The sequence below is a fragment of the Meleagris gallopavo genome, chromosome 5 (assembly GCF_905368555.1).
Source record: "Meleagris gallopavo chromosome 5, MGAL_WU_HG_1.1, whole genome shotgun sequence".
Classification (NCBI taxonomy): Eukaryota; Metazoa; Chordata; class Aves; order Galliformes; family Phasianidae; genus Meleagris; species Meleagris gallopavo.
This window is the reverse complement of record NC_139408.1, coordinates 17,246,559-17,274,379: the sequence shown is the minus strand read 5'-3', so window position 1 is coordinate 17,274,379 and position 27,821 is coordinate 17,246,559. Positions and strand designations below refer to the sequence as shown.

Here is a 27,821-nt window from a genome sequence, read left to right as displayed (position 1 = left end):
TTAATATATATTGCCCCCTAGCAGCAAAATCCTCCTTCAGCACAGCCTCATCCATTTCTTTACTTCCCTTATTGTCCATATTCAAAGCTACAGGTTAATGCTTGAGTTAGGAAAACAAACAAATAAACAAGCCCTCACAATCAACTCACCCATTACTATCTCCTCTTCTTTATCTCATACCCAATACACTGCAAGGCTCACTGGTCAGATTTGGAGCCTGAAATCCCTGCTTCGTCCTCAGGAGATATAAGGCAAGGCAAATGTCAAGGAAGCCTCAGGCGTGCCAGCCCAGCAGCGCGCCTCATTGCTGACCTATGGGTCATTCCTCCTGACCCACTAAATCCTGCTACAGGCACGCCAGCGAGGATACCCGCTGCTGGCACATGGGGAGGGCTTTTTTGGGAGGCTGACACCTGTTTACGAGGCACTGGCCAGAGCCCAACATCCCAATCAGGAACCGCTGCTCTCTCCAAGGAGTGCTCATACATGTCCTGAACTTTTGTTCTGTTCAAAGTCCAGGAGTTGAGAAGAGATTAGATCCACATCTGGGAACACGTGATGCAAATCTTCCCTCGCATCTGCTGGCAGCCAGCTGTGGCCTCAGGCTGCACCACTTCAGAGCGCAGGAGGCTGCCCCAATGCCACCAACAAAGCATGCAAAGGGCTGCTATAAGAGGCAGCCGACCTGTCCCCGAGCAAGGTGACCACTTTCAACCGTGTCAACATCTTCCCAAGACGTGCCTCCCTCTTCCTTTCATCTCCTGTGACATCTTGCTCAGTGGGACGCCTTGGAACTCACCCATCTTGGTGCTTCTGCATTTATTTTAGGACTTGGCCACAGCCTGGGTCTGCACAGAGCATTACCTTAATGAAGCGAACAGAGAGGAGGGCACGATCCAATTCATTAACAATAAATAAATAAATAAATAAAAGAGTGATATCAAATGAGTTCCAAGGACAGCCTCCTTTTCAGAACAGAAATATTTCCAAAGCAGGGCAGTCTCCATATAGCTGAAGCTGATAACTTCATTAGCACTCCCAGTTACACAGCAGAGCCCATTCAGTGCATCCAGTGTTTGGGAGCCCGAAAACCAACCCCTGTCACATGGGTGAAGGAAAGGACACTCCCAGCAGGATTATTTGAAACGTGGGCTCGGGCACATTTCTCAGTACTGGATCAGCTGCGGTTCTCCAGAATGGGGCTGCAGCTTTCCCAGAAGGCTGTCACAGCTTTAAAGTTATTGATCTATTATTATCAGCAACATGTTAAAAGAAGGCCGGACAACTATGGCATCATTTCTATTTCTGCCTTTCTATTTTCGCTTATAAAGATTAATTGGAGCTGTTTGCAGCATTGCAGCCCCAAGTTTGAACACACCTGATCTGATACAGCCCCTGTGAAATCGGAACATGTAGAAACAATTACCTTAAAAAAAATGATGATAGAAAAATGAACCTTTGGGGTGAAAATGCATTTTCAAGGATCAGTAAATATAAATTCTACTGGGAGTCACAGAAGTTATCCTACCAAGATATGCAGACCTTGGAAAATCCCACGTTTTTTAAAAACAAAAAACACACAAAGCCTTTTCCCATACACCCACCTAAGACAGAGTGCACTTTTTCCCCCCAGTTACCAACAACTATTTCATGGTTTATTAAGTACATCTGTTTTCAGACATGCTTCTAAAATAGGAAAAATCCAGCACACTTACTCTTCTACCACCAGACACTGGAAAAATATTTCAGATTTGCTACTGTTGCTATTCCAGGAAAAGCATCATTGAGGCCACGCTCCAGTATAATGCAGATTGTTCTTTGCAAACCGTAATTAGTTTTATAAATTATTGACATATTTCTGTAATTTGATAGCATTTGACTGTAAAATAGACAAAAAGAACAAGAATTCTGCTTCTAGTTACTTTAGTACACATACAGAACAATCTTTGCAGTATTTTCATATTTCAACCATTTTTAATGAGAACAGAAACACTGGCATGATTCACCAAAACACACTGGAACTAAAGATTGTACCCCCCTTTCTTACAGAAGTTACTGCTGCCTCTCAAAGCACCTGCTGATATTTTCCTTGGATGCACTCTGCAACATCACATCCTCAAACATGTCATGGGAACAGGAGAGCACATTATGTAAGGAAGGCCAATTGTCTGCCATGGATGCCGGTAGGTATGTTTTGAAGGGTTATGATGCTAATTATTTTTGTTTGCATGCTCCAAGGTAAGGCAATTGGTTCCAATGAGAGCACTAAGATGAAAGGAAAAGGTTACTAAAGATACTGTGGGGAAAGTACCGCTGCGCGTTGGGACGACGTATATCTAAGCTCTCATAGCAACTTTTAAAAATATTTAAATACATTTAAAGTATTTCATGTATTTTCCCTTTCCAGACTATTAAAAATAGCTCTTCATACTAAAAATGGAGGATCTATTAGGTTTACCGCAAAGGTATCATTCATAGACTGCAACCTTGGACCAAGGTCATAGCACATACTGACCAGTAAAGCTGTTCTTCATACAAAAGATTTCCAATTTCTAATCTTGAATCATCGACGGTTATGTTTAAATTTCTATTTATCAACGTCACAAGGGCATTCAGATAGCATAGATTTAGGCATGAAGACTCACAGCAGCTGATGATTTCTTGTAGAAAACAAAGCTTCTAAAATATGCAGGGCACCTCATGAGATGCTGCAGTTTCTTGGACCTCATCATGAGACTAAATATTCTGGAAGGTTTTGCCTAATCTGATAAGGATGTTTTTGGCTACAGTCACCACATTCAGCAGCTGTAGCTCCCCTACACTTGCATTCAAGGAGCCAAGGACTCCCCATCTGAGTCAGCCTGGGTGGAGTCAGGTTCTATATGGCAAAGCTCCACGTTATACATGTTATTTGGGTGTGTCAGAACAGGTGGAGCTGATTTGATAGTGAGGTGGTGGTAGGCAATTTTCAGCCAGGGCCTAGGGCAGCCTCAGCTCTGTGCTATTTGAAATGCCTTTCCACAGCTGATAGAACTAATAATCATATGCTGAAGACATGCTGTCCAGGCTTTAGCAAGCATTAAGATCCTGCAGTTTTAACTCGGATACAGAGAAACACTGCAATCAACTCAGTCAATCCACTGCAAAGTTTCACTGGCAAATGAAATAATCTTTCTCTCACATCAAGCAGGTGAACACAAATGAATCAGGGAAAAAATGCTATTAACTCTTGCCTGAGAGAATTCCCATGCAGTCCCATATTTTAATGAACTGAGTTTAGGCATGCCAGAGGCACAAGACCTAAGGAGTCACTATTGCAACCAAACGGGCTCTTTGTTTTTAAGGAAGAGCTGGGATCTAACTGCTATAAGGAAGCTGATGCTCCAGCAAGGTGCCACAAGTCAGCTAGTTTGCCCTGTGCCTGAGGATGCACATGCTACAGATACTCCCACTTAATACTCCTGATAGTCCTGTCCTGAATTGCAGCATTCTTGGAGTAGAAAACCAATCTGAACAAAGCCAGCTTCCCTTCAGTTCTGGCAAGAGCAAGGACAGGGCCAGGACCATTTTAAGGCACGTCAAGACCCCAGATGAAAGGCACACTTGAAAGGTTTGAGCAGAGGTGTGCATTCCTCACAGTTTGGCCATCCACAGGAAGCTGGTAGTGACAGCAGCACTGAGGCCAGACTCACCAAGTTTCCTCCTTAATGAGCTTTTGATGATCTATTACATCCTCATATCAAACAAGCAGTCAAGACCTGGTCCAAGTGTAAACTGATGGTCTGTAGCAGATTCATTAAAGAGTCTGAGTTACTCAAAGGAACACTGGTCAATCCACTTTTACTACAGAAGACTGAAAAAGAGGAAATTGCCAGGAAATCTATTCTGACTATAAAAAACTACGAAGCAGATCCAAAAAAGCATGGGGGGTTCTTTGGGGTGCTACAGGTGGTCAAAGCAACCTCCCAGCTCCAGGTTTCACTCCTAAACTGCTCTTACATGTTTGCGTTGCAGCAACAAAACAACTGTGCTAATGTCACGCAATTACAGTAAGCACTAATGAAACCAGAACAGAAGAAGGGCAACTGCAGCTCAATATTCTATCTCAAAAACAGTGAGATAAATAAGAAAAAGAGAGGGCTGTTTCTGTCTTGTTCATTATTCTTTCAGTAATCATTCATGAAAAGAGACCAAGGGCTGGGACAGCAACCAGCATTCAAGCATTAGTCTTGCTATGACATACTCTCAATACATGTACAAGCCCTCCTTCCTTTAGGAGAACGCTCTGAACAGCATAAATGTTGTACTCACCAGGACATAAGCTAGAAACGATACAATTTGAAACAGTGCCTCTCTCTTGTAGGCAAAGATTCTGTTGATTCCCAAGTTTAGCAAGCGAACAGCATGAGCCTCTCCTGGACCATACAATGTAAGACTCGACCAAAAAAATGCCTTCATTTTATTTATAGTGCACAGAAAACATACTGCTCCCCCTTAGAGAACAAGGTGTCACTAGCAAAACTGATGGCCAAAAGATGATGAGACATTAGTGAAACATAACCATGAAAATGGACAAAACCCATGCATCAAACCCACATAGCCCACAGTCTGAAGATACTCTGGGTAAGAAAGGAAATGGGGATTCCTGCCAAGAGCCAGAATTTGACACAAAGGCAAACAAGAAAAGAGAAAACATTATTTGTTTTCATATTTCCTGATGAAGACATTGAAAATGATGTAATCTTGATATCTGGAGAGAGCCAAGATTTCATCCTAGAATTTAAGAGGAATTTATTTTCCTTCATGTGTGATTAAGTTTGCAAGCATAAAGCAAAAGTTTTATTAAGGTTGTCTAAAGTTTTCACAATTCATTTGCTGTCTTTTTTTTTTTTTTAATGAAAACGTTCTATTTGGTAAATGTTTATCAGCTCAGTGAGAAAAACTAAACAATGGAATAAAACCGAATTAAAATTTAATATACCACATCTTCAGGCACTGACGTATTTAGAAAAACGATATCCTGTATGAAAAAAAGTTCTTATTTTACCAAAATATTTGGAAGAATTATTTATTCAGATACTGTCTTTTAAGGTATCTGCTATTTCGTAAACTTAAAAAAAAAAAAAAACACAAAAAAAAACAATCACAAGCTGCTAATTGTAAGCTTTATCATATACTTTATCTTGTTTGGTAATTACAGCCAGTTTAGAAAAAGCATGACGCATTCTTCTAGCTGGGTTTCAAGTCTCATGAATATTCTGTTTATTTATTTAAATAAAATTACTCATGCTCTTTAAAAACTACTTCAAAGGGCTCACTTTTTAATTTAAAATAGATTTAAGAGAAAAAAAAAATGTTTTTCTCCCTCATTACAGTGGTTAGGTCAACACTTGAACTGAACGGAATGGAGGGCAACTAACTAAATATAAATGATGCAGTTCTGAACTGTCTTCAAATCTAACTGAGATAGCTCTCTCGTACTGTCCTTGAACTGTTTGCTTTACTAACCTTTTGGGTTTCTGTATAGCTGTTGCTATTTTCTATTATGACTGGCTAATATTCTGTGAAGTGATGTGATAGAGCAACAGTGGTTACAGTGGAACAGGTGCCATAATGCTGGATCAGCTATTGCTCAATGCATTAATTTGGGAGTCATATGATATTTAAACATTTGAATCAGTTGCAGTGGTTTAAAAAAAATTCCAAGCAGTTAAGCATAAATTTTTGTTTTCATGCTGCCACTCTTCAACCTGACTCAAGATAAAGGCACCTTTTCCGTAGCTGCTCTAGCAGACATTCAGACTTGATGTCAGAATATGGACCATTTGGCCACTAAAGCCTGGAAAAAAAAAAAAAAAAAAAAAAAAAAGATTACTCTCCAAGGGATGGAAATTTGTTTCATGCCAATACAGAAGCCATAGAGGAGAAGCAGCAACAATGTGTGGGACTAGATATTGCTATTGAATTTCCTGGTTCTATAGCTTGTAAGAGAGCATATGTGACACAAATCGGAGTGGACTTGGTTAGAGAAAGCTAAGCACAGGATCATAGAACGACTGAAGTTGGAAAAGGCCTCTAAGATCATCAGGTCCAACCCACCAACCCATCCCCACCCAAGCCACATCCCTAAGTCAGATCTCCTGAGTAGCAGCATCCTTCAAAGAAGCTCCTCAAGCAGCAAAGAAGAAATACAAGAGTTTTGTACACCACTAATACTCATCTCAAGGATATTAGCGCCCTAAAACAGTGGATGGTGACTGCATCTTCAGATAACGTAGTTATCTGAAGAAATATTTCAGCATTACAACATGCAACAAGTTTCTAAGTCTGTTTTCTTGACCTAATTTTAGCAGGAGGCTGTCTTCTCTTTACATAAAATTAAGTCTTCTTTCTTATTATCATTCATCTCTAATTGCATTCTTCTAGGAAGTATATATAAAAGAGATCGACAATTTATATCCTTTATTCCTTGCCTTGCCTGCAGGGCTGATTCTTGCCTGCGAAGCCCAAGTGACTGTAGACAGAAACATCACAACAAGACCACTCCTGGCAAGGTGGTTCAGCAAAGTGCTTCAAGAAAACTTCAGAGAGCACAGAAAATCTTTTTGATTAATGCTCTGAGATTGTAGAGGCTTAAAAAACACAACAAAATTGCATTTCGTAGAAAACCTGGTGCTCTAACATTAATGAAAATTGATGCAAGTATAAGCTGAGATATGACTTGACTAGGCACAAAGCTGAAGAGTGTCAGCTCTCATGTGAGAAGATACCTACTTAGACTAACGCTGTCACCCCGGAACATGACTTGCCAGCTGAAAGAAAATACTACATCCAGACTGTGTAGCAATTCCTACAGTACCCTATCAGGACCCCCTTGGAAAAGAAACTATCAACTGCTTTTTCTGCTAATCTCTCTGCTTACTAATGGAGCCTCAGGGTCTTGGAAGGGACTTGGCCTGTGACCTTTTAAACAAGATTTAGGAAGCCAAATGCCAAAATCAGCCAGTTACGAAAAAATCTGCATCTGAAATGCTGGTTTTTTTCATGGGAAATAATTATTTGCTGGTTTGACAGACAGGATTGTATCTTGCTAATCTTGAGGCTTTTTAGTACTTGTATCCTGTTTGACTCCTCTCATTTTGCCTATTTATTTTGGAAATTTATGGTGTAATTCCCAGAGGTTTGGATGGCATATCGCATACCCACTTCAATTAACAGTGGAGTACTGCTTAAATATGGAAACGCAGTAGCACAACCTAAGTGGAGGTGTGCCTTAGGAAAAGAGGGAGGAAAAGAAGATGATCTGCATATATCCATGTATATGCAATTAATTCAGCCACACTAAATAGTTGTAAAATTTACAAATTGCAAAACATTGATTCAATTCAGAAAATAAAAATTTGTAGTTAGTAATGACCTTTAGAACTCTGTTCTTCTGAGCAGAGCCCTGTTGCTTCATCAGGAACTGAATGTAACCAAAATAGGCATGCTGGTAGCTTCCTATTAGTCACAGCCCTCATGGGTGCAGAACTTGCTGTGACTTTGAGCAGGGATGCCAAGTGTCTGCTACTTCGAATGCCTCAATGTCCCCACCATTGGCAAAATGCTCAAAAGCAAGGGTCTCTGGGTTGACTGTTCTCGAGCTGGAGTCTCTCTCTTCTGGTTTGTAGAAGGATACACATAGTTTTTACCATTTACTAACATTTCTGCCTTCTCCTTACTTCATAGGTGACAAAGTAAAGGCAGTTTCTGTAAAGGTTCCAATGACACCGAAGTTCTCAAACTTTTCAGAACACGTGAAACATAGCCAAATACGTGATAATCCCCACATGGTCAAGCAGTTCTTCTGTTTTCTAAATCTGATCTCTTGCCTAATCTGCTTTAAGAAATACCTCCTCTCACAAACAGAACTTACTGTCCACAGCAAGGACATGTGACTCCCTCTACTGAAACAGGTAAGGATTATTAGCTCAGACTCTTCTGAGTCTTTATACTACTGCCTTATGATGATTCCCTCCAAAGAACAGTTCTGATTTTTCTCGTTTGGTCTCCAGAAAATCTCACCCGCTACATCAGCTCTTCTCTCACGTGACAGTTAGGAGAGAACCCTCTGAACATATGTTCTTTGGAAACCAAGCAGAGATTGGTTTTACTGCAACTACAATTCCAAGTTGCTGGACTGTTGGAGACTCTTCACAGTGATGTGAGAAGCTGCCATCGCAATGCAGCTGAGAACATCTGCTAGCAGCACGGGTGTTCTCCAAATAGAACAGCACATATTTAAACTGTGCCAATCCAACCCATGGCTAACACCTTATGAATAAAACTACACTGACTGGCCATCCTGTGCTCAAAAGCAACAGGACTTCTCAATTTCAAGGAACATCCACAAAAATATATTTCCTATGATTGTAATTCCTTTGCAAGTCCATCAAGCCTCTAAGAAAACTGGCGTTTTCTGCTCAAACACAGGCTGTTCCTAATCTTCTCCAGAAGTATCAAATGCTAGCTCTGTCTAGCATTGCAGACATTACAGGGCTCCTTTCTTCTATGTCAGTAGATCGCAGCACAGCTATCCATCTCTGAGGCACATCTCAGAAAAAGGCAAATTTTAGATTACACCAAGCAAAGTATTTCTGGTGAAAATCAAAGAGCAACAGCAATGATCCTCTGGGAATACATCTCACATTTTTCGTCACCCCTTTTCCAGAAACATGAACTCAAATCTAAGTGGAAGCAAAATGACTGGGAGGAGCAGTGGTAGACGGAGAAGCTTGTTTTTCTAGAAGATGAAGAAAGAAATTTAATGTTTTAAGCTAAAAAGCTGTAAGCTATCTAGATGTATTCCCTTCATTACTTACTTTCCCCTTATTTGGGTAGTTAAGCAGCCAAAGGGCAATGAAGAACAAATAAAATGCGCATATAACCACCTTAATGTTTAAAACACTCATAGATGGTCCAGAGATGACACTGGATCCAGAAGCATGCCTGAGGTTCAAGTCGGCAATGGAGGAGAAAAAAGAAAAGAAAAAAAGAAAAAGATATAAACTATTTTTATAACAGTAGTTGAGAAATTTATGAATGAGGTTCTGTGATGTAGTTGCCCAAAATAGCAAAGATTTGGACATGATGACCCTGGAGTTCCTGAAAGCAGCTGGCACACAGGCCGTATGTGCACAGAAGGTTTCCCACTGCTTCCATCCCCCTCTTGTAACATGGACTTTTCCCTTCAAGTTCCAAACAAATATCAGCATTAACATAAGGAACCACAGAACAGGGCAAGGATAATGAATGTTTCCCTACGTACAACAATTCTACCTAGAAAATGTAATGGAAATTTGCAAACTCAGTAGGAAATGCTACTCTTGGACTACTTTCTTCTAAGATGTATTTTATTGGGTTTCTTTTCATTTTTTCCACTTTTCTCTCAGCTTTGTATGATCTACACATTTCTTGCAGAAAGATGCCCCAGACTGCATATGGTATGCCAACTGAGGATTTTCCATCCCTGAGAAAAATTGTATCACCATCTCTTGCCTACACCACTCAGTTTTTTCCCTCCACAACATATGATGTTGTAGATTTATGTTTAGTTCGTGACTCCCAGATCCTTTTCTGAGGAACTGCTCTTTATTCAGCTAATTATTCCGACCCAGATGAAACAGTCTGCGCATGTCTGGTTCTCAGCCGAAGCCATGGGAGCACATCCTTTTCCGAGAAGATAAGCAACAACAAGTCTGTGGTTTAACGATGTAGGATTTAAGGCTGCTAGCACCAGATCCAAAACTCATAGTCACATAATACAGAATGCAGAACTGTGAAATACACTCACTGTATTGCTCCAGGTTTTTCAAAAAAAAGTTTTTGCTCTGGCAATATTGTATCAGCATTAGTTCAGATCTGTTACCAACTGTCCTGCCATAGCCAGCCTAATGTTGGCATAAAAGAACAGAGCTACTGCTAACTCTTGCTTGGGTGCTTTGCTGAATTTGAGAGCTGCACATGCTCAAAGAAAATCACACCAGTACTTTGTGTGATCTGATAGCACATAAATCCAATATCTAAAATCATGGAAGAAGGGCAAAAGTTCTTTCTTGACATAGCTTTGTAGATACTGGATGAGATTCTTTTCTGTAAACATAACAGTACATCTGATGCAAGATAAGAAAGAGAACTTACAGCGACACATACGCTAATTACACTGAAAAACAATCATCACTCCAGAACAGATAATACTGAGAAATGAATACTGAAGGAAACTTCGATGTACTTCTTAGATAACTGTGGTACTTTAAAACTGGATTCTGTTCAAACATTTGAAACATCTCAGTCCGAGATCTACAGATCAGATTGAGAATGTGTTGATGTGCGATCAGATTTTAAAATAAATACATGGTGGAGCAGAATGCAAAAAAAGATTACTGGCGTTTGTTGTTGTTGTTGTTGTTAAAAAAAAAAACCCTTTCTTTAGTTAGAACTCCCTTTATTCAAACAGCCTTAAAACCACTTCCACTTCATGTAAGCTAAATCCAGAATTTGCAGTAGCAGTGCTTAACAGGCAAGCCTGCAGCTTGGATTTGCTGAGATGTGTGTTGACTCGGTGCAATGTGAGTCGTGGGTGCAGCCTGGGTGAGACTGCTGGCTCCTGCTCTAACCACTTGGCCATAGGGCCTTCTTTACACAGAAGCTGAAAATAAGTAAGTAAAATTAAGGACACAAGACACCAACCATGGGGGAAAACACAAACCTAAGCATGTTTAAGCAGGCGATTTGCCTTGCTGATGCTATGTGAAGATCTCTTAGGTTGGAAAGGAGTGATTCATTACTGAATAATTTGTAGGATCAAGCTGAAGTGTTCCTGAAAGAATCTGTGTTCCATTAACGATAAGGATGAGGTACACCACCACAAAGCAAGACAGAAATGTGGAATACAGTTAATTATATTCCTAACTAGCACTAAATTATTTTTCTTTAACACCCTTCATCAGAACATCACCTATGACATACCTAAAAAGACTTCTTCAGTTTTTCTAAGACAGGAACTGAGTTAAATAAATGAATGCAAGAGCCACCACAGGGAGAAAAAAAACCCCAACACATTATTCCAAAAGCAACAGCTATTAGTCCCTCAATCTACGCAATAAAGAATGCTAATGTGCTACACTTCTTTTTTGCTCTGCAGACAAACCACCATAAGCAGAATTTCTCACTACTGTGCAACAAACATTCATGTGACTTTGAGAGCCTCTGGTTTCACAAAAAAGCATACGATAATTTTCAGAATACCATGAAAAATTCTGAAAATGGATTCAACACAGTAACTCTTTTTTTCCCCACATTTCCAGCTACATTTCCTGCACTGTTACCTTAAAAATTCAGAGGAAAGCCCCAGCCAGGGGTATGAGGAGCACAGATGGATGGACCACTCCCATGAGCTCTACAAAGAATTAACAAAAAGATGCAGAGTAAAATTTTACACACATATAGGCTATAGACTATAAAACAGTATGTGCTCTCAGGATTACTCCACGTGACCAAGCCGTGCCAGCTCCTATGGTATATGACAAATTTTGTTTTTATGGTAGATTGTAAATGAAACTTACCATTAAATTTAAACACTTTGGAGCTGGAGAAGATCCCATCTTGCTTGTCCATCCCCAAGAGAGGATTCAATCACACTACTGGGCAGAGACCAAGCTTGCATCTAATTGCTCCAGGGACAAGTCCAGGACGTGAGCAGATCCATGTTTTTGCACAGTACTACTCACGTGCCCTGCATTACATACATGCCCTGCAAACTGCAGCTTGTAAAAGGGAAGCAAATTAACCAGCAGCTCTCTTTAACACAGCCAACCTTAAGGATATCTGAACCGAGGGCACAGCTTGGGGCATCAAAGGGGAGACGGGGCACTTTCAGTTGCAGACATGCACGGGCTTTCTGCCACCAAAATGTCCCCACTCCATTCCATCATGTTATTCTCAAAGCAGCTGCTGCCCACTGGTGCTGCCCAAGTGTTTAATTACACTGGGTGTGCATTGTGAGCCTGCTGCTGCCTCTGCCTCGCCACAGAGAAGGGATGTGTTTGTACAAACCAATCATCAGCACCAACACTGGAAACACGTTACATGGCAAGGCCCGGCCTCTGGGCTAGGCAGCATGATGGCGGCCATCATCCGCAGCACAACTCTCAGCCCACCTCTTCCCTGGCACAGAGGTACCTCCTCACTGCTTGGGCCTATGGTCAAACCCCAGGGAGGCCTTGGGACCCTTCTGCAAACACAGCATTTCTGAAAAACCCTGAGAAGCGGCACATGAAATCTGAACATGTATTACTGCAAATGTTGGCTCACCGTGCCCTTGCCTTAAGAGGTGAAGGAATCAACTCTTGTTTTCCTTTTCAGGATGTAACATCAGCTGGTACCAAGGAAAACAGAGGTGGAAATACTTCTGTAAAGCCTTTCCAAAACATCTGCATTCACATCACGGATGACAGAACAAGTTCACACGTTGTATGATGCAGGGAGCAGACAAGGGATTTCTCCCTTCGGGGCAGACATTTTCCAGTGAAGGGGCAGCTGGTGTTTTCTCCAATTACCTGCATGTTTTCACTCAGCTCCAGTAAGTGGAAAACACTAATAGGAGGACTTACAAATCCTACAGTTTATAACTCTTCCAGCCCAAATCTGTTACTTGCATACAAAAATCGAGCAAGACAGCATGCATCTTCTCCTTCTCCGTAACAGAGTTCCTGGATCCCCTGCTGCAGGCTCCTAGGCAGCAAGCCCAGCTCACACAGAAGTTTAAAAATAAAAATAAAAAAAAAAAATCAGAGCACCTCCTAAGTTATAACTACAGCTTTAACTACATTCCACTTTCATTATAATTTTTCTTTCAGTTGCTCTCTTTGGCCTGTTCTCAGTGACTGCCTCTTACAGACGTTTCCAAACTGTAACACATGCTTTAGTGACTATCAGTTTCACTTGCTCTTTACTTGACTTTTTCCCCAGCAGTAAAATAGGAGTGAACAGTCTATAAGTTTCTCCCTCGTAAAGCACTGTACAGCAAGTTTAAACGACAACCTTCTCTTCATCACTTTTGGAAAGGCTCAAAGAAGCAGTGGGGTAGCATGGTCCTCCTCCTGGATGGGATAACTAGGCTATGGAAAGCCATAAGAGAAGACACCACAGAGAGCTGTGAAACAGGATAGAAGAGTGGAAGTGAAACATTAGCAATGTCAGACATCTGTCTCCCATTTCGGTGAGGTTATAGAACACTCATAGGCTCCAAGTGAGAGCTCTTATCCAAGCTAGTAGACTGCTCTGCAATGGTCTTTCCTGGGTCACTTAAACTCTCTCAATTAATAAATGAGCTATCTGCAATTGCTATTTACACACTCATCTGTTAACTTTCACAAGCAGCTGGCAAGAAATGACAGAGCAGTTGTTTAAAACTGGAAGAATATTACATAAGTTAGTGTTGAAACAACAGTGTCATCAATTCCAAGCACAGGCAAAGGCTGCACGTCCCAGACCTATAAGTGATCGAGTGTTTCAGCAAGAGGATCAGAGAATAGCTTTTGGGTTGGAAAGGACCCAAAAGATCATTTAGTTACAACTAGAATGGTGAGTGCAGAGTAAAGAGCCACAAGAGGGTCCTAGAGAGGACAACCACACTGCCCTGAAGAGCTGAGGCCTCGTGGCTCAAATCACAAGACTGTGATGTTTTACTGACCTGTGGGTTCAGAAACACTACATTTACATCCCTTATAGCCCGAATTCATTTGGGGAGATGCAGCCTGAAGGAACACTCCAGTTTCCCCATGGTGGATATGTATGCCCTTCAATTTCAGTAATTATTGTAATGAGCATCTATCTGCCACATCATGGAGGCACAACACATCTGTCTGCTTAAAATGGGAAGCTAGAAGAGAGCATCTTCCCAGGTGCAGCCTCTCCGGATAGCTCTTATGTTCCTGTGGTGGTCTCTGGAGAACTCTGGTTCCTCCTGCTCCTAAGCTCTTGTTCTGAGTGGGAAGCAAGCTGCTGCAGCATAGCTGCCCTCCCTACCTCTGGTCATCCCCGAGAAAGGAAAAAAAAGAGAAAAATCTGGATTCCTGTAAGCAGATCTCTGGGGCAACTCAGAAATATCATCTTTTTCTAGGGGACACTTTGCAGAGCAGGGGTGCTTGTGTTGCTGTCGTGTGTGTGTGTGTGTGTGTGTGTGTGTGTGTGTGTGTGTGTGTGTGTTGTTTCTTCAATGAGTGTGTGTGTGTGTGTGTGTGTGTGTGTGTGTTTTGTTTCTTCAATGAAAAAGGGTAAGTATGCAGAGAGGGGAAAAAAAAAAAAAAAAAGAAAGAAAGAACAGACAAAATTAAACAATCTACCTTAAAATAAACTCTGCAGTATTATCTGTCTCTTGTCAAAAGTTATTAGTGAATAAAAGTGACAGACTGTATCCTAAGATACATCCCATGTCCAAGCGACATACCTAAAACTTGTCAGAGACTTCCCTCTGTTGATGTGTCTGCTTATCCTTAGTGCCCACACTTCTTTCATTGCTGTGCATTCTTGTATGGTGGAAGCACTTGATTTATTCGCTGAAAGGAAGAGAATACTTTTTTTCCCCACCTAATTTTACTCTTCTGATTCTACAGGTCTTTGGTCCTCGTAAAACAGAAAAGCTCGACTAAAACCAGACTCCACATAATTATTTTTCCTTAAAAATAGAGTCAATAAAACTAGCAGATGCAAACAAAAAATGGAAACAATCTATCAAGTCCAGCAAACAGGTCTTCCTTTGCTGCACATTCTTCACGTTAAAAAATTACTAGTGGTCAGTATTAAAACCAGACAAATTGCACGGTGCTTTGGGGAATAAGGAGATAAAACAACTCTCACAGACAAGTTACAGGAACAGATGAACAAGATGTTGCCTCAGTCCAAGCAGCAGTTATCTGCTGCGAGCTTGGTGTCTGCTCTCCATCCTTCGCTGAATGTTGCAAGCAGGGTCTCTGTCTAACATTCCAAATCAAAACTGAAAATTCAGACCCAGCCAACTCTGGGGGTTGTTTGAAAAACTGAAGTTCAGCCACAGCTTTGATGTGGTTGTGGACTGGGTGCATTCCCATGAAGTTTTAATTCTTGTTGAAGCTGGAGAAGGGTGGAGCAAGGACACTCAGTACACTCAGGAGGAGAGTTCTATCATGAGGGCAGTGTGGAAAGGGTTTGCTATGTGGTGGCATGTACTATACAACCAGAAACATTCAGAGATGAAAAAAATAGTTGAAGAGTTGTAGTTCCTGTTAAAATAAACTTTAAATGAAAATTAAAACAAGCTAATAAAGTGAACTGCAGCTTGGACAGATTGGGAACAAACCAACTGCCTGGTTTTCATCCATGCAAACAAAAGAGGAACATGCAAAGTCACCACGATCCTATCTTCATTTCTTAACAAGAAGCCATCCCATCACCAGACCCTGCATCCTTGTGCTGCATCGGAGGGTCACAGAAGGACACCATTCTACAGCACTAATGACAGGAGACAGTTCCCACAATGCCCACCTGGTTGATGGAAAGATATTATCAATTTAACCTTAACCTTCATTTAGACAACAAAACACAACCTTTTTCTTTTGTTTCTTCATCTATTTGTTGTTGGGAAACAACATAAACTGTGCCGTCTTCATATTGGCAGCACCCACTTTTATTTACGTTTAATGTAATGCAACTTCTGTGCTGCCAGATAACAGCTACACACTTCTTACCCATCTCTTTGAGCAGCCCATAGCTTGAAGTACCTGCAGGTCACTCTGCCATTTTCAACTGCTCTGCAGAGCACCCGAATATCAGTAGAATGCTTCTTTACGATATCGCACCATCCAGCTGCACAGCCAGTCTTATTCAGAAAGAAGATGGCTCATGGCTGAGCCCTAAGGAGCCCCACAGTCACAGAGGATTTCAGCTTTTGATATTGTTTAGATTAAAATCTTATCTGCCTCCGTGACTTCGATGAAATTTTTGTGTTCTGCATCAAAGCCAAAACTGGCAAACTAAAAACAAAGAACTTGACACCTACAGCCTCCAGTACACAAACAACGGATTGTTTCTATAGAAAATTAGAGAACAGAGAAACTGAAGTAACTCAAAAAAAAAAATCCCTAATTTTGTAATAAAGGCCACATGGTCTGCTTTGCTGAGCACAGAACTGGAAAGGTATAACCACTGGCTTTAACTAAGTATTACTGCTGATGCCATCCATGGCTATGAGCCATCTTCCTCCACCTCAGGACATGTTCCTGGGTCTCAGTCAATGGGAACTCCAGGAACTCACCTTACTTAAAAGAACATACAGAGAATTAAATACTGAACACTTGCTCAGATCAAACACTGAGCAGGCTTGCTTCAAAGCAGGAACTCAGGAGAAATACAAAAGAAAACCAACACTATTGCTTGAACTTAAGATGTTGAACTTCAGTCTCTTATCTATACTCATTTAAACCATTTTGGTTTGGGTTGTATACAGACTTACTTTGTACTTCAAATTTGGAAAAAGCTCCATAAAGCAAACACCTAATGGAAATGGCATGTGGAAGTTAGATATTACAAACATCTTTTGTGAGATTTAAACCAACACTACACCAGACTCTGAATTCTAACCTAATTTGGTAACAAGCCAATATTCTGGTCACCATCTTACAAACAGCATCCCAAACTCAACTTGGTCCCCAGAGCCATCACAATAAGCAAAAAGTCTCCGAAAAATAGCCCTGGGATTGAAAGTTCACACAAGGAGGAGCACTTGCAAAGGCTTTGGATGCAAGCTGAAATCCCACTTAGTTACAAATATTTTATTGTGGAAAAGGATGTGGAAACACAAAATAAGTTAAAATGATAAAGAGACCTGAATAGAAAATCTGTGGTTATAAATGGAACAGTTGCAGTAAGCAGATAGTTCTGTACATCCACATCTGTTCCAGTTCAAAGCAGTTCATGTGAACCAGGGGAAGAAACTATTTTTTCTTTTAGCTCCACTGCTCTGGACCTATCTGCTTCAGACTAGGGCAGGGATTAGGAAGAAGGAGAAACCACCACTGGTGCACTGGCTCATTGTTCAGGGTTTTAACGAGATGGAGTAGTCCCTGCAAATCTCCCATTGCTTTCCCCTCTCCCCCCATTTAAAACACTTTCCAAAGAGAGCAAAAGCATTTGCAAATACTTAAGGCAATTAAAGCTATTTGTTTTTGCTAAAAACCAAGACATTGGTAACTTAACAAAACCTCTGTTTTTGCTTCTCTACTCACAGATAGTTTCTGTTTCACAACTATCCCTTCTGGGGCCACTTTGATGATAACGTGGGAAAAGCAGGCAGAATAGCCAAACAGGGAAATAAATATATAAAAATAGCAAGACTGCTCCAGAACTCATTCAGGTTCCAGAGGAGCTCAAATTTCCTGCCTGTAGATGTCTGAAACGCTTTCCCTCCATGCCCAAGTTCGGTCTCTGTTTCTGTGATGCCCTGTTTTCTCCCCTTTTGGGATCTTAAAAATAAAATAGTAAGAAAGAAAGAGTCTGGGAAAAAGATATGGTGCAGAGAGCCATGATATCAAACTTGGCACAAGCTGAAGTCAGCTGCCCATTATATTGACAACGACACCAAACTCAAGAGGAAGGACCCTGCTCTGCAATAATCTGGTTATGAGAAATCAATATTTTCTTACTTCCATGATTAAATGACAGCCTTCATACACCCTTCACGCAGTGCCTGATATTTAAATGTCTTAATAAAAAAATAAAATTAAATTAAAAAAAAAATTAGTTGTTCACACAGAGGTTGAAATACATTCACTAGGGTTCCTGAATTTATTTTCCACTTGCAAAAACATAAAAGCTTCCCGCAAGTGAGTCTCTGTAGGAAACTCCTGCAGCTGACAGACCACATGCACACGCCAGTCAATACAAAGTAATTGCTGGACTGGAATCAATTGCAGGCTCCCAGGAACTGCTTCAACTGGATTTTACTTGAGAGATTTAGTGCTGTAACTAGCGAGATGCTGAGCTCCTCAGATACCACTAGATGTATGCATCCTTGCCAAAATGAAGACAGATGGTAAAGCTCACACTGAGACCTAGAGCAGAGCTCATCAGAAGCCACCCATGGGGCTCGGGACCCTGCGCATTGCCACCTTCCATCTTCAGAGAAGATCCTCCACATTCTTCTTCCATGAAATAATTCTCCAAGCTCTCAGAGGGATGCCTAAGTAAAGGAGTAGGACTTTATGGCAAAATACTGCTCACACAGAATGGCAAACATCTATAGGTTTCCCTCAAAAACCGAGGGGCACGGATGCTAGCAAGACAAACAGTTGCCCACTTTTCACCAAAATCAGGTCTATTTGCCTGCTTAAGTGCTTTACTGGACAAGGGCCAGAGGGCACAGCAAATTGCAGGATACAGCCCCTATAAACTATTCTGAGAAAATATACTGAAGAGAAGAAGGGAAAGCTTTCATTAATTTATATTATAAAGACAACAAAGATGTTGTTTTGGAAACAAGAGTCTGGCTGTTTTAACTGGAAATTTGCTAGCACAGTGCTACAAGGACAAAGTTTAAAAAATAAAGTAATTCATCCGCCACTTAGAAACCATTAGCCTTAAAAGACAGATTTGATGTCTGTGCCTCTGATATGATACTAGGATGCTTAAAATCTAAACTCAAATCTATTTCTGCTGTTCCATTGATAACTGGTATGTACTGGGTTGGTTTTTTTTTTTTAATTATTATTATCCAACTACTTAGTTATCTTGCCAGATGAACTTAAATGTAGCAAATTAATTGATAATACTCCAATTGCAACACACAGAAAACAGGCTATTAGAGTGGTATTGATGTGCACAGTTATCTTGCTGTAGATGATCAGTTGTTACTCTTAGTCATTCATTCCTCAAGGAAAGCTCTGGACTGCATGTTTAAAATATAAATTATTTCATTTAAACTGACATGCAGCTGTCCCCTGCAAAGTAAGCAGAAAAGAGATCCAGCATGGCCTGATAAAAACTCAACTCTGGACAGTCTGACCCCATTTAAGAGGGGGGTAGACCCACACCACTGTTTCTTCCACTCCCACCCACATAATACATGTGGCTACGCCCCGGGCAAGCATTATGAATCCATCAATGAACTGAAAAGACAATTCTTGCTTTTGTTACCTGCCAAACCCCTAAATTCAACATAGTAGTTCCTGGTATATAAAATAAGTTCTGCTGCAGCAAATGGAAATGATGAGAAAGGAGGCAGTGGGCTCTCCCAGGGGCTCCCTGAAGGCTATAAAATCTTTTAAGATCAATGGCTAAATATTTTGTACTTCTAAAGCACATACAGAAGGGCTAGGACAGGGTGTCTGCACTCAGCCTTTGCCTCTCAGCCTGGTTTCCCACCACGTGAGCTAAAGGAGGACACGCTGCACATCCTCCCGTACAATTGTTCAGTAACAGGCTCTGTTCCTATTATGAGAGCCCAAACGTCCTCTGGTGTCTCAAGGCACACAGGGTGAAATAATTCTACAAAGTGACTGAATTTGAAATACCAGTCTGAAGCATAGAAATAGTTGTCCTTGATAGATGAGGTATGTCCTCTTAATGTACCTAAAGATGTTCTCTCTTCTTTTCCAGCCAGTCTCAGCTACCTGCCAAAGGGGTTACTGACAGCAATTGTGAAGAGAAAATAGCACTTCAGATCTATGTCCCCAACAGTGACAACACTAAACCCTAGCAAGCTGTTCATACACAGACTTAAGGAACTGACGAAGACAACTCTGATGCCCGCATCCCTGGAAAACTATGACATTGCAACAAGATATTCTGGACTCAATATTCAGAGAATCACTGAATGGTTTGGGTTGGACAGGATCTTAAAGACCATCTAGTTATGACTCCAGTGGACAGGGACCCCTTCCATTTGATCAAGTTCCCCAAAGCCTCTTATGAAAGGCTTTCATTTGACTCAAAGTAACTGTAAACATGCATCCAGATCAAAGGTTGTTGGTTTTGGAAGCTTTGAGCCGTTTAAATTAACAAGATAGTAAAGAGTGAAGAATGCAAAGCTTTGGCAATAACCAACTGAACAGATCCCAGAAAAGCATTCACATTCACCAAACAATCTCACAGCAGCTCCAAGGACAGCTGTGGACGAAGCTAGACAGGTACAGTTTATAATAAAAAGAGGAAGAGGGGAAGGAAGTAAAATTTCCCTAAGAAACAATACAGATATGGCGCACAGAAATGAGGCAAGCATATGTATTGGCAAGGTCAAAAGAGATACAGGGATAGCAACAGGAGCATGAAGAATGTAGTGCCATCTCCTACTACATACAACATCAAGTGTTACACCCCAAGTAGACCGCACAGACTTTCAGTAGAGCTGAATTGAATGTATTTCATCTTTGGAAATGAAAATGAAGGGTTTCTCAACTTGTGTCTTCTATACAACCAGTTATTCTGATTAAAGAGGGAAAATATGGAATATTTTGACATTCACCCTGCATTACTCTGCTCGGGAGAAAGCCCACTTCCTGCATATGACACCAAACCAGTCCTATTAGCCACACCATGATATGTGGATACACTAAGCTTCAAACAGCACAGATTCAAACTGTTCAGTATGCCTTATAAGGTGCTTTTCCTATTTAATTTACATTATAATATACATTATACCCCGAAACGTGCAGATGTCTTGCTTCACAACAGAGAGGCACTCCCAAGCTATGCCATCATAGAATCTTATGTTCTGGGGTGAGAAATGATGCTTAGCATGTTTTAGATCAGATACTAGACATTTCTCAAAAGTAAACAAAATTACCACACTATGATGCCACGGTACAGAGCAGCCTTAAATTCTAGTAGGCAATCAATCACCACAGAAGGAAGATCATTTCCCAAAAAAAACCAATAACACTAATTTATTTTCAGATCTGTTTGATTCAAGTTTATGATTTGTCTGGGACATGGAATCAACAATATGATGAATTGAATACATCTCCTGGAAGACTAAATTTATTAAAGTACATTGCTCGAGCTGATTAAATGAAAGCAACCATTGTTTTGGACATCGGCTTGATCAATAGTAGAGATAATGCTGGAGAAATAATTAACTGGAACCTCACTTGGATTTTATCATTTTAAGGATAAACTAAGGTGATCACTTTTTCACTGCCTCTTCATACACAAGGCCTCTGCAGCACAGCCCAGAGCCATCCCTGCCTGTCCTCATCCCCATCCTTGTTCCACAGCTCCCACACTCAGCTGGAAACCAGGACAAAGCCTGGCTCCAAGTCCTCTCTCAGTGTCTGGGGCTCAGCTCTGTTTATACTCCCGTGAGCTGAAGAATGACGATGACTAGTAGCTATATAGATAAATAAAGTATATTAAGTCACAGGAAGTAAAAAGGGAAAACTATTAATTTATTTTTAGAAACCTGTTCTTGCCATTCATCAAAAAAGAACATTCAAAAGTATGCAGCAAGATACAAGCATCTGGCTGAGGTTGGCTGACCACATACCAGCATTCAGACTACACACAGAGCCATTTTCCTTCTTTGGGCCAGGCGGACCTGGTGCCAAAGAGCACAGGACACGGACAATAATGGGGCAGTTCCAGCAGACCTGGGGAACGGCCTTTCCACCAGCACGCTACAGCTGTGTGGGCATGGCCTAGGCTTCCCATCCTTCCAGTGGCACCATAGCCAATTCCTCCTTTTGGATACACCATGGTACCACCAGTACATCCCAAACCACTACACCCATGCCATCTACTAGCAGCATCCAAAACTAAATACAGGGGAGAAGACCTTGATGCCTAGGTCAGCTCCTCCAGAGGCAGGCAAACGTTAACGTCAAGCAAAACCAAACACATGATGTATTGTGGAGCTGGATGCTCAATTCCCCAAAACTGAGCAGCAAATGCAGTACACCCACACAACCCTTCTTCCCCTCCTATTGCCAAAATAGCATGCATACATCAGTAGAAAACCTTTTCAAGACAATAGTGCCACAACACACTGTGATGAATTTAATGGTATTTGCATAAAAGCTTCCATCTTTTGCAGTCTGCAGTAGATTTTTTTCTGGGCAATCATACCAGAAGCATAAAGTCATGCCATATTTTGAATCTATGCCTGCCAAAATCCGGGAAGAATTGCAAAGCACACTCATTGACATATCCTGCAGTACATTGCCAGCCAAGGCGCTATAGTACAAGTGAGCGGACATAAATAACGGCACAAGATCCACTTCTGCCACTCTTTTTACACCAAAGGAGCAAAAAACCAACACGTAGAGAGAAGCTTCACCCCAAAACCTACACATCAGAGGTCTTATTCTTCTCAAAAATTATAGGACTGACACTGTATCGTGTTACAGAGCTTTCAGGTGACTCCAGAAGACTCAGCATTCATTACTTGCACCTTCATGATATTGCTGAAGTCAGTAACTGCTCGATTTCTGTGTTTACTTTTTCAAAGTGCACCCTCAGTCTGCACTTTCAGTTGCCAGCCTTTTCCCTTTTCTACTGAGTGCTGTAAAATGTGTTTTTCTTTCCGTGGGCAGTTTTCCTTGGAGAACCTTCCTTATCACACACAGATGCATATCACATATTCCAAGTTTGTTCTGCAAGTGGTGCATGAGCTGATATCAATAAGTAAGTACATGAGGCAACACATTTGCAATGTGTTTAGAAAACAAAGGGCTTCCTCCTTGTAGTGTATGCTCCCTCTGCACAGGATACAAACAGTGGGAGAGGTAAGGCATCAGGACCAGGAGCACAGAACTTGTAACCATTGATGCCAGGATATAAAAAAAACTAATTTATAAGACATAAAAGGAACAGTTAACACCTGCACACTACTTAACCTTTTCACAACAGGTTTCAGATTTTAAAACTCCCTCAGAGCTCTTACAGTTGTGCGTAAAAAGTCACAGACTCGTGTCAGTTTACAAAAAAAAAAAAATTGCATATTTTGGAGTGCAGTCAGAGAGGACAATTTTGGTGATTATTTATATTATTAATATTCTACTCAGAGGAATAAGAATGCACAAGCAAGCTCTCGCACTGACTCAGAGCTGCCAAGAACAAATCAAGTATGCAGATAAGGCAATGGGCAAAGATGCTGCAAGGAGATGACATGGGATCTCCATCCTTCCATCAGGTCAGATCAGAAATAGCTTCCATAGTGGCTGGAAGCACAGACTGCCAAGAGAAGGCTCCGAGATGGAAACTGGAAGAAGAGGGAAAGCAGCAGAACGTGGGGCAGCAATGAGGCTGAGAGCCCTGGGGACAAGCCAGCATGGCAGAGTGCAACATGGAGTGTGTGAAGAGCAGGGATATGGCCTAGCTGTCCCAGGACAGTGGCTGAAAGAAGGCGAGAGAGCATGGGGATGGGCCAGCCTCCCCTGCTGGGCTGCAGCACCACTCTCAGAGGCATTGGGCTGAGGGTAGGAAACTGAAGGCTAAGCCAAATAAACACATCTCTTCTTCCTGTGGGTGCACAGGGGCAGGCCTGGGGCAGAGGCTGTGACTAATGCAGCTGAGGCTGCTCTGCTTCCTGCGCCTGGGAGCGGGACAGTGGCTTCTGAAAGGCCTGCGCGTGCCATAAATTACCTTGTGTGATAACTGAGGCATCGCCGTCTTCTCGTTCTTCAAAGTGCTGGAAATAGGCTGCAAACTGCTGCTGACATCACCCTGTGATGTGACAACAGCCCAGCAGCTGGCATGGGGCGGCTTAGCATCGCAGAATGTGGTGGTGCCATAGGTTCCCACTGGGCATTCCTAAAAACTGGTCACTGGTACAACCGCCTGTGGAACTTACCAAGCTGAGGGCTGACCCATGCAGTGACTGAACAACTGTGTGGAATGAAGCAGGGGGAGATGAGCGAGCTCAGCGCTCCTCAGCCTTTTGCACAGTAATGCTCTGAAGCCTATCCTGTCTGCCACAGTCCCCTCTGCTCTTCCCTGCCCGCAAAGCGATCCTAATTTAAAGCCAGCTGTATTTTCCAGCCACAGCACGTCCCCAAGCATTTCCTTTTCTCAAAATCGCCAGAAGCCAAAGGGTGTAATTAAAATCAAAAGGGATGTTTTTGCCTTCTGGATGCCAATAAATACTGCCCCTTCCCAGGGCTGCTCTCCTGCCTGCTCACTCTGCCTCCTCACTCCCCATCCCCTCTACATCTCCATAGCCCAGCCACAGAAATTAATAAGTTATTAGTACAAATTAAAATATTACATTAATGATGTACGTGAGTGCAAGTTACAGAGCTGGAAAAGAAGTCCTAATTAAATCAATATGGTTATTAGTCCCTTGTCATCGCTGATTAATTATTAGCTTAATATGCTTCATCATTTTTGCTGTTAATAGAATTGTTGCAGTGCTACCACACGGAGATGGGTGCTGCAGAGGAGTCGATGGAGCCGTGCTGGGGGACCCTGCTCAGGCATGAGTGAAGTAATCCTGAGAAAAGAGGGGGAAACACCTCACCTTCTGGTACAACAGCCTGATCACATAAAAACTCTCATCGTTTTCAAAGGGATCCAGCTGTTCTCTCAGGGTTTTTAACTGTTGATATGCAGGGGGTGAAGGCACGACTGTGCCAAGCTGCACCCCAAGCACTTGTCCCAGTGCCCCCATGCCTTACACCGGCAAGATGATCTATTCTATGTCTTTCCTCAACCAACACACCACTGCCTTTTCAGCCATTTCTGCCCCAGCCCCTTCTTGACACATCCTGGTTGCCCAGAGTGCAAGGAAGGAGCAGGCAGCAAGTCAGGAGCCACCACCTTCTGTGCTTGGGGCTGTGGGCATGGTAGGGGCCGAGGAGCCCCAGCCTTTCCTGCTACCTACAGAACCAAAGATAACATACCGAGGTCACCAGCCAGCTCATTCCTAGAGAAACATGAAATAGTCTTTTGGGCATAGGTAACTCCGGCTGTATGGGAATACACCACTCCTTCACATCTTTCTCTCCTGCCACCCTCCCTCTGATACAAGCTTTTCCTAACTCTGTCCCACCCCAGCTGCCTGCAGCAAGGCTTTCTAAGGATAAAGACCTGGTGCAAGTACGAATCTCCACCTGACCCTCCTCCAGCAACAAGTGCAGAACATGACTGAGGACTGACCAGGGCTAACATTGCACTGCAGCGCATGGATCCATCATGTGACTTGACAGGAGCTTCATCCCATAAACAGCTTCACAAACACACTCTTTGGGATAGGATACCAACAGGAATATACATGTGCTTCCAGGAGCAAAGCTGCTCCTTGAACTCACTAACAAAGCTGGTGCACGGTGTTTGTGCTGCTGATGGGTGATTCAGAAATTAAACAGAGAATGCCACCGCAAAGCATTATGCTGAGTTCCTCACAGATAAAGTGCCACTTGAACTTCCCAGGACTCGCCCTACTGCTGCCATTTCCTCGGGATAAATGGCCACTTGCACAAAGCCAGAGTTTTGCAGTGCCAGTTTTGTCCCTTAGCCCTCCTACAGCCATCCCTTATAACACCTCAGCCTCCATTCCATAACCAGCACGGAGGACTTCCACCTCCTCCACTCAACTCAGAACACAGGGCAAGCAAAATTCAGCAACCCTGTTCCCCAGTGCTGATCTGCACAGCCCGGCTGCGCCGTGTCACAGACTCAGAACCAGTTCCCTTGTCCTCCTGGTTGCTCCACCAGCCCATGGCTTACAGAGCATTTCAGAACTGGGCTGAGCTCCAGATGAATGTTTGGCCATGTAACGAGGAGACTCCAGGATAACGGTTTTCATGGGAATCCAAAAAGAAAGAGTAAAGAAAAGGACTCCCCGCGCTATTTTTAGCCGCAAACAGAAGATTTGGAATTTTGATTGTAAAGTATGGAATTCATAAATGGTGCCACACTAAATTTACTCCATTTGTATACAATTCTGCTGGATAACCAAGGAGGTTACAGCGCATTCCTGGTTAGCATCTCAGCCTTAGCATTATAGCCTCTACACCAGGAGAAAAATGCGTTCAGTAAATAATGCTTCTGAAATTTGTGCCCCAGTGCATGCACATGAGGATTTTCTGCACGTGGTGCAGAATATGTGCATGCATGATATCTTCTACAAAGATGTGTGTGTCAGTGCATGTGTGCACCCGCAGCCTCCAAGCTGGGATTTATTTCCAGAGCGAAGCCAAGGAAATTCCCACCCCCTACCATTTAAGCGCTTGGCTCTTTGGCTCAAAACATTCTGCGACTTCTCAGCCAAGGAATGTATTTTCCCTTTCCAATATATATAATTTATTTTGCTGCACACATTAGTTAATGATTCAGAGACACACGATTAAGCCAGTGCTGTGAGGACACTACTGACTGGCTGAGCAGACCCATTTCATTTTGGGAGACCTTTTTTGCTAGCCTGCCGCGGCACAGCGTGAACTGACAGCAGCCACCGAATCAAGGGTTTGTCTCATCTACTTCGTACTCCAGCAATTTTTCATAATTAGCCTGGCTTCCTGAGGCTAGATGAGCTTTTAATTACTACATTAACGTAGATAAAGAAGACTCTATGCCGCTCTACACTTCTGGGGGGTGGGGTAAGAACACCGTTTTATTTCCCTACTACTTTGCAGAGATTACTCCGGGATCCGTAACACCGCTCGGCACCCCGCAGGGCAACACCACCCGTAACACCGCTCCCGCAGCGCGGCGCGCCCCGCTCTCCTCTCCCCGCCGCACACTTACGTGGTCCCCAGGGCGCGGCGGCAGGCAGCCTGCGCAGGTGGATCTCATCCTTATCCATCGCCCGTCGATCCCCACAGCCCAGCTGCGGTACCAAACTCAACTTGCCAGGGTCCCTCCTCCCTACCCCTCTTTTTTTTTTTTTTTTTCTTCCTCCCCCCCTTCTTCTCTTTCGTCCCTTTTATCCTTTTCCTCTTCCTCCCCCCGCTCGGTACACGGGGAGGGCTCGCTCACCCGCCGAGCGGCACCGCGCAGCGCCCCGCCGCCCCCCGGTCGACTTTAAATAAGGGCGCCGGGCGCCGGCCCGCCGGGAGCGCGGCCCTCCGCGGGGAGTCGGCCCTCCGCGTCACGCCGCCGCGCTCCCTCCCTCCTTTCTCCCCTCCCTTCCTCCCTCCCCGCCCGCGCCCCCCGCCCCGCGCGGAGCTCCGCGCCTACCTGCGCGGCGACGGCGCTGCCCTGACCTTGGGCGCCGGAGGGACGGCGGCAGCTGCGGCCGGGCGGGGGCAGCGCGGCCGACAAAGGTCAGCGCGCCCGCGGTGCCCGGCGAGAGCGGAGCGGGGCCGTGGGGGTTCGCCCGAGGGCAACCCTCGCCCAGCCCCGCGTGTGCCGGCTTTCACTGCGCGCAGCCGGCGAGGGATGCTCGGACGCGCTGAGCTGCAACCTGCCGGCCCCTGTTCTCTCCGGTCCCACTCTCGGCTTTCCTGTGTTACCCGAAGCGTACTGCGCTGTGGCTCCGGGAGCCGCTAGGTTTTAAAAGTTCTCAAAACTTCAAACTTTCCTGGGAAGCTCTGAGATTTGATGCGGTGGGTAGGGAACACATCAGTTAAAAATCAAATAAACACAGGAATTTATTCACACGGGCTTCTTCATGCACTACAGTCCCTAAAGGCTTCAAAACCAAACCAGGATGCTTTAAGGCTAGGTTTTGTATCTTTTTACTTCTTCATAGTTTTAGTGTTGGTTTGTTGTTGTTTTTTTTGTTGTTGTTGTTTTTGGTTGTTTTTTTTTTTGTTTGTTTTGAGAAAGCTTGGATTTAATTTTTTAAAATGTACATTTTAGTTTACTATTTATTA

At 42.9% G+C, this 27,821-nt stretch overlaps 1 protein-coding gene and 1 long non-coding RNA gene across 6 annotated transcripts in view; one reads left to right on the top strand and one right to left on the bottom strand.

Annotated features, from left to right (window-relative positions):
* ANO1 (anoctamin 1) overlaps window positions 1-27,470 on the bottom strand; it is a 72,854-nt gene extending 45,384 nt beyond the window's left edge. For 3 of the 5 annotated variants that reach the window (XM_085224507.1, XM_019615483.3, XM_085224509.1), the window contains exon 1: window positions 26,752-27,138. In XM_085224507.1, the coding sequence (XP_085080633.1) occupies window positions 26,752-26,809 (58 nt within the window). In that variant the 5' untranslated portion in view covers window positions 26,810-27,138. Of the gene's footprint in view, window positions 1-26,751; window positions 27,139-27,183 lie in introns of those variants that run through there. The other 2 variants (XM_085224510.1, XM_085224508.1) reach the window with 2 other exon arrangements.
* On the top strand, window positions 26,259-26,972 carry LOC146544266 (uncharacterized). The gene is made up of 2 exons (XR_014883469.1): window positions 26,259-26,469; window positions 26,640-26,972. It is a non-coding gene; the product is annotated as an uncharacterized LOC146544266 (long non-coding RNA).
* Window positions 27,471-27,821: the final 351 nt, after the last annotated feature.